This window comes from Podarcis raffonei, chromosome 18 (genome assembly GCF_027172205.1).
Source record: "Podarcis raffonei isolate rPodRaf1 chromosome 18, rPodRaf1.pri, whole genome shotgun sequence".
Classification (NCBI taxonomy): Eukaryota; Metazoa; Chordata; class Lepidosauria; order Squamata; family Lacertidae; genus Podarcis; species Podarcis raffonei.
Window position 1 is genome coordinate 10,009,783 of NC_070619.1, and position 9,615 is coordinate 10,019,397.

Consider the following 9,615-nt stretch of genomic DNA (forward strand, 5'->3'; position numbering starts at 1 on the left):
CACTATAAAAATACAGGATGGGCGCATAGACACCACCTTATACCGTAAACCAACTGACCGACAAACATATCTACATGCCTCTAGCTACCATCCCAAACATACCAAACAGTCCATTGTATATAGCCAGGCACTACGTTACAGCCGTATCTGTTCCAATTCTACAGACAGAGACTCTCACCTAAGAGATCTACAGCAAACCTTTTTAGAACTAAAATACCCAGCAGATGAAGTTAGACAACAGATCAACAGAGCCAGACAGATAACCAGAGAGAACTTGCTGCAAGACAGACCCAAAAAAGAAAATAACAGAACACCTCTAGTCATCACATACAGCTCCCAAGTTAAAACAGTACAACACATCATCAGAGATCTACAACCTCTCCTGGACAATGATAGTTCTCTTTCTCAAGCTCTGGGAGGAAGACCTTTCATTGCCTACAGACAGCCACCCAATCTTAAACAACTCCTAACCCACAATAATACTACAACCAGACGTAACACGGACACTGGCACCAGAGCCTGCAATAAACCCAGATGCCAACTTTGCTGCCACATACACACATGGACAACACCATTACTGGCCCCAACAACATCACACATACCATCTCGGGACTATTTAATTGCTCATCGTCTAACATTGTATATGCCATCAAATGCCAACAGTGTCCTTCAGCTCTCTATATTGGACAAACAGGCCAAACCTTACACCAAAGAATAAACGGACATAAATCGGACATCAAGAATCACAAGACAGAGAAACCAGTAGGAGAACACTTCAATCTCCCAGGACATTCTATACAAGATCTCAAAGTAGCTGTTTTACTACAAAGGAATTTCAGAAATAGACTGGAAAGAGAAGCTGCTGAATTGCAACTCATTACCAAACTTAAAACCATGGAGAGACCTGGTCTGAACAAAGACATTGGATTCTTATCTCATTATACATGACAAAGCCATTTTTCACCTTCTCACCCCTTGCTTTTTCCTGTAAGACCTATTGCAGTCGTTAAGAGTCGTCAACAGGCTCATCACAGCTATCTGCCAATCACCCATTCCCACCACCCTTCTGAGGAATACCCCTCCCCACCTTCTCACTATATAGAAGGATCTGGCAACTTCTGTTTCAGTGTATCTGAAGAAGTGTGCATGCACACGAAAGCTCATACCAAGAACTAACTTAGTTGGCCTTTAAGGTGCTACTGGAAGGAAACAAATTTTTTTGTTTTGCCTTAAGACAGGATTTGTGAAGGAAAAGACAATGGGGAGGCTTTTCCACTTTGACCTTGCAGAGAAAACATTTGCTCAGTTTAGGAATCAAAATGGTTCCAGGTTGGTCTTCCTGTGCTGATCTATGTATGTGCTTGGTTGGTATTGTTGTAAATAAAATTATGCCCTTTTCCCTTATGGGGTATCCAAGAGCCCATATAGAGTCCTTACATAGGTTCCCTATTGGTAGGAGAAAATAACAGAGGCCAACCAGAGAATATTGAGAAGCAAAGCAGCTAGTAAGCTTGATCTTTATTGATCTGTTGCAACAGGGTGCTCCCCTCACACGCAGGAGAGGAAGAGGACCCACAAAAATGCTGTGCAAGGGCTTATAAAGAGTTTTGAAATTCCCATCCTCTAGATCAAGACCACCCCCAGAAACATTATGCATTCATCACAGAAGGGGTGTAACCTAAGACCACCCCTCAGATAAGGCGGTCTAAAACAGAACATTTGCATGTTGTTTTCTCCTGTCGCTTTGTTTATTTCCTGTCTGGCAGGTTACTTGATTGGATTTCTTGGGGAGCCTGGGCAGTCTTTTGTAATGATAAGGCTCACACCCTTATTCAAACACAGATTAAGACAGGATTTGTGAAGGAAGAGACAATGGGGAGGCTTTTCCATTTTGACCATGCAGAGAAACATTCGCTCAGTTTAGGAATCAAAATGGTTCCAGGTTGGCTTCCCTGTGCTGTTCTATGTACGTGTGGTTATGAACGTTGCCATATATCCAAGACCATAAAATTCCTATCACAGTATGCTTATGAACATTGCCATATATCTAAGACCTCAAAATTCCTATCACACCTGCACTCAGGGAGGTCACTTGGGCACCGCTCACACAGAGGTTTGGCTTATTTTTTTGGACCATTTATATACCGCTGGTAGTGAAACAAAACGCTTAAGCGGTTTCCAACATAGGTTAAAACATATTAAACAAACAGCAAATACCAAAACGAAAAGGGAGAGAATTCTATAAAACGTAACAAAACAGAGCACCCTCGTCAGTATCAAACATTGCCACATAAAAATCAGCTGCAAAAAAATGCAAGGAAAATCCATGGCAAAGGACTAAATCCAAGCATCCTTTAAAGATCAGGAAGCAAAATAATGGAAAATGAAAATGAGCTAAAAAGTACAAATTTCACCTTTTTTTAAAAAAAGAAAAACCTGATTAGCAATGAAGCAAATGAAAATCATTCTTCCACACCACCATACATCAACCATCCCATTAAATGAATCGATCCAATTAAATGCCCAGCAATTTGCACGATTTATCTACAGCAAAAAACGCAGAGGCCAGTTTTGCATTTAAATTTGCTATTATTAAAAGTAGTAATTAATTGTTTCAGTAATTTGAATTACTACCCACCCTTCACCCTAATAATATCTGGGCTGCAGCCCCAGCAGCAGTTTTAAACACCCGGAGGGCGCCACGTTGCAGAACCCCGACTTATTTCGCCGGCGGCTCCTTTAAGAACCTCGCGCGTGCGTACAGTGCCGCCGGCCTGCTCTATGGGCGGGCGCTGGTGAAAGGCCTTCCGTTCTGCGCCCGGAAGCCGCCGGCTCTCGCGAGACTAGGAGCAAACCGGGCGGGATCTCGGCCTTTTCCTGGAGGAGACCGCGGCCAAGATGGTGGGTAGTTTCTGTAGCGGCGCGCAATCCGGCTCCATCCGGCCGGGGGAGGGCGGCGGGGGTCGGCGGGACTTGGCTGTTCGCGGAGTGGGGTCGGGCCCCGGTTATACCGGCGGGGGCAGGAGGGCGTGAGCGGGGTGGGAAGCCCGGCGGGCGGCGAGACGAATGGAGCGGCAGGGTGGCCCAGGCCTAGGCCTGGAACGGGGTCCTCGGCACGACCATAGCTGTCTCTGCAGCGCCTGATCCCGTGTGGCTTAAGCTCCAGTGCCTGGCCAGGAGGCTCTTAAGGAAACTGTTCCTCTGAGCATGGGCAGAGCGTCCAGCAAGGCTTAAGCTCCCGGGCCTGTATGCTCAAAGCTTTATTCAGAAGGGAGGGGGAGGCTCTTAGGAAAACCGCGTCTCTGAGCATGGGCAGAGCGTCCAGCAAGGCTTAAGCTGCAAAGCCTGTATTCAGTGCCTTTATTTTCAGTTTTCTTCAGAAGGGAGGCGCTTAAAAAAACAACTGTGTGTCTGAGCATGGGTAGAGAGTCCAGCAAGGCTGAAGCTCCGGGGCCTGTATTCTCAAAGCTTTATTCAGAAGGGAGGGGGAGGCTCTTAAGGAAATGGTGTCTCTGAGCATGGGCAGAGCGTCCAGCAAGGCTTAAGCTCCGGGGCCTGTATTCTCAAATGACAAGGGGAGACTCTTAAGGAAATGGTGTCTCTGAGCATGGGCAGAGCGTCCAGCAAGACTTAAGCTCCGGGGCCTGTATTCTCAAATGACAAGGGGAGACTCTTAAGGAAATGGTGTCTCTGAGCATGGGCAGAGCGTCCAGCAAGGCTTAAGCTGCAGGACCTGTATTCTCAAAGCTTTCTTCAAAGGGCATGGGATACTTAAGGAAACTGTGTCTCTGAGCATGAGTAGAGTTCCAACAAGGCTTAAGCCACCAGTGCCTTTATTTTCAGTTTTCTTCAGAAGGGAGGCGCTTAAAAAAACAACTGTGTCTCTGAGCATGGGTAGAGTGTCCAGCAAGGCTTAAGCTGCAGGGCCTGTATTTTCAAAGCTTTATTCAGAAGGGAGGGGGAGGCTCTTAAGGAAATTGTGTCTCTGAGCATGGGTAGAGTGTCCAGCAAGGTTTAAACTGCAGGGCTTGTATTTTCAAATCTATATTCAAAGGACAAGGGGAGACTCTTAAGGAAATTGTGACTTTGAGAATGAGTAGAGTTCCAACAAGGCTTAAGCACCAGTGCCTTTATTTTCAGTTTTCTTCAGAAAAGAGGTGCTTTAAAAAAAAACCTGTGTTTCTGAGCATGGGTAGAGTGACCAGCAAGGCAGCAGCACAAGAAGGGAAAGTTTTCAGATATGGCAGGAGGGGAGAGGAATCATAGTGCTGGAAAGGGACCCCAAGGAACATCTAGTCCAGGCCTTTCAACCTTTCCAGACCCAGCACTCACTTTTAACCCAAACGTGCATTTCTTAATCTTTTGCCGCATGTTTGCATGGCAGTGGTCCTCATGAAGCAGCCCACCTTCCATGAGGCTTCTGTTGGAAGACTGAGGATCCTTTAATGCAGAAATCACAGCAAAGATTAAGAACCTTTCCCCACAAGCATGTGCAGAATGACCAGCAGGGCAGCCACAGATACCTTCCAAATACTGGGGCGAGAGGGGATGTTAACATGGTCCCTGAATAGGAGCAGATTTCCATCAAGCCCCAGAACTTTTGTCACAAAGCCCAGGTCTCCCATCTTCGGAGAATATGGGGTGGGTGCTGGTGGCGTTCATACAAGACCGCCTCTGAGCATGAGTAGAGTGTTTTGTGGGGTTTAATAGAATTGTGGAGTTGGAAGGGACCCCACCCCCTGCAGTGCAGGTGACCCGCATGGGAATTGCGTCTGGGGTCTTTGTGGGGCAGGGAGGAATGCTGCCGTTCTTTAACCACTGCCCTACACTGTCTCTCAAACTGGCAAGGCTTGCCAAGTTGAGGAAACTTGCAGGTGTGTTCTCTGTGCTTTGGATGAGGGCAGAATGAAGTGGGTTTATGTATTTGGTGTGAGCGCCTTTCGTTTCCTCTCCCTGGGCAGGCGGAAGTGGAACAGAAGAAGAAGCGTACCTTCCGGAAGTTCACCTATCGGGGTGTGGACCTGGACCAGCTCCTTGACATGTCCTAGTAAGAGAATCCTCTTCCCTTTCCTTCGTTTACACCCTCCCTGTCCCCTGTTCGTACTACATCTCCCACTATCCACAGTCAGCACAGCTGGATGATGCCGTGGCTGGTGGAGGTAACCTAGGTAAAGGGACCCCTGACCATTAGGTCCAGTCGTGACCGACTCTGGTGTTGCAGCGCTCATCTCGCTTTATTGGCCGAGGGAGCTGGCGTTTGTCCACAGACAGCTTCCGGGTCATGTGGCCAGCAGGACTAAACCGCTTCTGGCGAACCAGAGCAGCGCATAGAAATGCCGTTTACCTTCCTGCCAGAGCGGTACCTATTTATCTACTTGCACTTTGATGTGCTTTCAAACTGCTAGGTTGGCAGGAGCATGGACCGAGCAACAGGAGCTCACCCCGTCATTGTGGGGATTCGAACCGCCGACCTTCTGATCGGCAAGCCCTAGGCTCTGCGGTTTAACCCACAGCGCCACCCGCGTCCCCCACCCATAACCTGCCAGCTTGGCAAAAGCTGCCTTGGTTTAAAGAGGGCAACCAGTCTTAGGCTGAACCCAAGCCCTTTTTTCGTGGTGTTGAGGCAGCGAGCTCAGCTGGTCTTCTGGAGGGTGCCTGTGACCATTTCGGGGTGGTAGATCTGAATCTGGTTAAATTGGAGGATGGGGTGAAATGGAAATTATGTCTCCAGTGTTGGAAACTTGGGTATATCATCTAGGTGCCAAATGGATCCTTAAACCAAGGCTGCTGTTGTGAAAACGGAATGTCCATTTGTTGGCAAGATGGCTCAAAAGTCTTATTTTTCAGAGGATAGGCTGTGATTGATTCTCAGTCAAACATCCGGCTAGTTCAGAGGACAACCTTGAGCTGGGGTTGAGAGCTTTGAGAACTTAAAAGAAGGAAAATCCCTTGATCCAGGGGCAGCCCACATCTATATTGGCCTCTTTCGACCTCTTTTTGTATATATAATAATATATATATATATATATATTATTTATACCCCGCCCATCTGGCTGGGCTTCCCCAGCCACTCTGGATGGCTTCCAAAAAAATATTAAAATACTGTAATACATCAAACATTAAAAGCTTCCCTAAACAGGGCTACCTTCAGATGTCTTCTAAAAGTCTGGTAGTAGTTGTTCTCTTTGACATCTGGTGGGAGGGTGCCACCACCGAGAAGGCCCTTTTTCTTAGACCATTCATAACGTAAGAATATTCTTCACAACCGTGAGCAGGGCAGCTGGGGGAGGGCGGGTAAGTGAAGACATGCAACAACAATTCACTACAGTGGTACCTTGGGATAAGTACTTAATTCATTCCGGAGGTCCGTTCTTAACCTGAAACGGTTCTTAACCTGAAGCACTACTTTAGCTAATAGGGCCTCCCGCTGCGATGCTGGAGCACGATTTCTGCTCTCATCCTGAAGCAAAGTTCTTAACCCGAGGTACTATTTCTGGGTTAGCGGAGTCTGTAACCTGAAGCATCTGTAACCCGAGGTACCACTGTATAACGGTATTCACTGCTCCTGCTCAGGCCGCACAGAAAAAGACATTTTGGTTCCAGAAATCCATTCTGATTGTGCAGCTAAAATATAACGGATAGGATTCTGCAGGTTGGCGTATTAGAGTGTGAAAACAGTCCGGATACAAGGATCCCTATGTGGCGAAGATTCCAGGCCTCTTCCCTTAGTTGCAAGTGGTTGGGACCCAGGTGCGAAATGCGCCTAGCTGATTCCGAATACTGCTGTCCTTACTCTGATTCCCAACCCCTCTGGTCACCTGGGATTGACCACTGGCGCCCTTTAACTTCTGCCTGCCCAGTTTTGGGATTTAATATATAATGAACTGAAGAAACTTTTTAAGAACACATTCCCGAAAAAACCGGAGGCTTTTCTATTGGGGATAATAGGGGAGGAAGTAAAAAAGGAGGGTTGTAAATTATTTCAATATGCTACAGTAGCAGCTAGGATCCTTGTGGCTCAAAAGTGGAAATTACAGGAGACCCCAACGGCAATGGAGTGGCAGGCTAAATTTTTTGAGTATACAGAATTGGCTAAAATGACTTACAAAATTCGAGACCAAAAAGGGACAAAGTCTGAAGAAGAGTGGGGTAAATTTGCTGCATACATAAGAAGTAACTGTAGAAGTCTAAAAACTGTAGCAGGGTTAACAGGGTAAACGATGCCTTATGAGAAACGGCTAAGGGAGCTGGGCATGTTTAGCCTGGAGAAGAGGAGGTTAAGGGGTGATATGATAGCCATGTTCAAATATATAAAAGGATGTCACATAGAGGAGGGAGAAAGGTTGTTTTCTGCTGCTCCAGAGAAGCGGACACGGAGCAATGGATCCAAACTACAAGAAAGAAGATTCCACCTAAACATTAGGAAGAACTTCCTGACAGTAAGAGCTGTTTGACAGTGGAATTTGCTGCCAAGGAGTGTGGTGGAGTCTCCTTCTTTGGAGGTCTTTAAGCAGAGGCTTGACAACCATATGTCAGGAGTGCTCTGATGGTGTTTCCTGCTTGGCAGGGGGTTGGACTCGATGGCCCTTGTCGTCTCTTCCAACTCTATGATTCTATGAACATAAATCCTGTGATGTGTATAGAAGGTAAATAAGAATCTGCAAGAGAAGATATATATTAAGAAAACCGAAGCAGGGAAGGAAGGAAGTCTGGGCGTGAAACTCCGCGGTGTAAATAAGATGACATAAAATGATGATTGTAAAAGATTAAGTTTTATTTTTGTTTGTGAAAAACTCAATAAAAAGCATTTTTTTAAAAAAAACCTTCTGCCTGCCCTTTAACTTCTGCCTGACCGTTCCTTTTCTGTTCCCAGCGAGCAGCTGATGCAGCTGTACAGCGCCCGCCAGCGCCGGCGGCTGAACCGCGGCCTGCGCCGCAAGCAGCACTCCCTCCTCAAGCGGCTGCGCAAGGCCAAGAAAGAAGCCCTGCCCATGGAGAAGCCGGAGGTGGTCAAGACCCACCTGCGGGACATGATTATCCTTCCAGAAATGGTGGGCAGCATGGTTGGCGTGTACAATGGGAAGACCTTCAACCAGGTGGAAATCAAGGTGAGGAGGGCTGGTGGCTGGGGAGGAACAGCTTCTTCTTAGTATTATTTATTGAATTTATATAACACCCTATACCCGGGGGTCTCGGGGCGCTTCACAGAGTAAAATCGAGATATAAAACCACAAAATACATAATAAAAATTGAAACAACAACCCAATAGCCTCTCCCCCAACAAAACAATTGTAAATCAGATCAACCAAAGGCCTGGTTAAAAGGGAACCTAAAGGTGTATAATGAAGGCGCCAGGCGAACTTCCCTAGGGAGAGCGTTACGCAGACGAGCCACTGCAGAGAAGGCCCCGCTCTTGTGTTGCCACCCTCAGGACCTCTCAAGGAGGAGGCACATGAAGAAGGGCCTCAGAAGATGATCTCAGGGTCCGGGTAGGTTCATATGCAAAGTGGCAGTCCATCAGGTATTGTGGTCCTGAACCGTTTAAGGCTTTGTAGGTCAAGACCAGCACTTTGAATTGGACCCAGAATTGCAGAGTTGGAAGAGACCACAAGGGTCGTAAGTTTTGAATCTCTTGGAAATTGTAATTAAAAGAGCTTGCAAACTGAACAATCAAATGAATTTAGCAAGTGGATGCCTAATTAATCATAAGGCAGTAATGTCAACATGGCTTTAAGGTTAAAAGCGTTCTCTTATTAAAAAATCAGCATCTACCAGATTTGCAAAATTGGGAAATTCCACGGTTGTAGAAATTGCATTGCCAGTCACTGCCCAACTTTCTGTGTCAGCGCAACACAAACTCCTCTTGACTTCCAATACAGAGTCTCAAATCTCACTGCAGACTGATAGGGATTTTTAAGGTCTAACGTGGACCACATTTGTCACCCATTTAATTGTCTCAGCATTTCTTTTCATTTTACAAAATGCATTCACCACTTGATGGTTTTAAAAGCAAACAAACCCACAAACATTCTAAGCGATTTAGCAAACCCCCCAGGTACATAAAAGCAATTTTGCCAACCTTCTAGCCCTTCCCCTTTGCATTAACTGCCTCCGTCTCCAAACTTTGCTGTTCTTCTGGTGTGATTGTTTCACTCTGTTTTCACCACCCTTGACACAAAGCTAACCTTACAATTGCGTAGGGCTTGAGTCCTTTCACAGAAAGCAGTTCATAAATATATTGAATACATTATTTCTTCCTCGTTCGATTTATTAGTTGCTTGTGACTTGTGCTGTTTAAGAACAAACAAACATATTGTGCCTTTAAAAATTCAGGCAGAACGTTAGCATTCTTCTTGTTCATGTGCACAAACGAAAAACAACCTCCTTCACCACAGCACAGGAAGATTGCCAGGGTGCTAACGAATCTCGTTTCCCTCCTTTCTCTTTCAGCCTGAAATGATTGGCCACTATTTGGGAGAGTTCTCCATCACTTACAAGCCCGTTAAGCACGGCCGACCTGGAATCGGGGCCACCCACTCTTCTCGGTTCATTCCTCTGAAGTAAGGGGACTTGGGAAGAGTTGTGTCTCGTGTAAATAAAAGGGTTTCCCAACAA

The 9,615-nt window shown here is 46.3% G+C and overlaps 1 protein-coding gene across 1 annotated transcript; it reads left to right on the top strand.

The window, feature by feature from the left end:
• Positions 1-2,796: 2,796 nt before the first annotated feature.
• Positions 2,797-9,615, top strand: RPS15 (ribosomal protein S15). The gene is made up of 4 exons (XM_053372699.1): positions 2,797-2,901; positions 4,962-5,047; positions 7,874-8,108; positions 9,451-9,615. Exons 1-4 carry the CDS (start codon positions 2,899-2,901, stop codon positions 9,562-9,564), a joined length of 438 nt encoding a protein of 145 aa, XP_053228674.1. The 5' UTR covers positions 2,797-2,898; the 3' UTR covers positions 9,565-9,615.

What these genes read in the sequence shown, in the direction of transcription:
- RPS15 (XM_053372699.1), top strand. An exon ending in CAGCTCCTTGACATGTCCTA is followed by an intron (nt 5,048 to 7,873) that starts GTAAGAGAATCC and finishes TTCTGTTCCCAG; the next exon opens with CGAGCAGCTGATGCAGCTGT. An exon ending in TCAACCAGGTGGAAATCAAG is followed by an intron (nt 8,109 to 9,450) that starts GTGAGGAGGGCT and finishes TTTCTCTTTCAG; the next exon opens with CCTGAAATGATTGGCCACTA.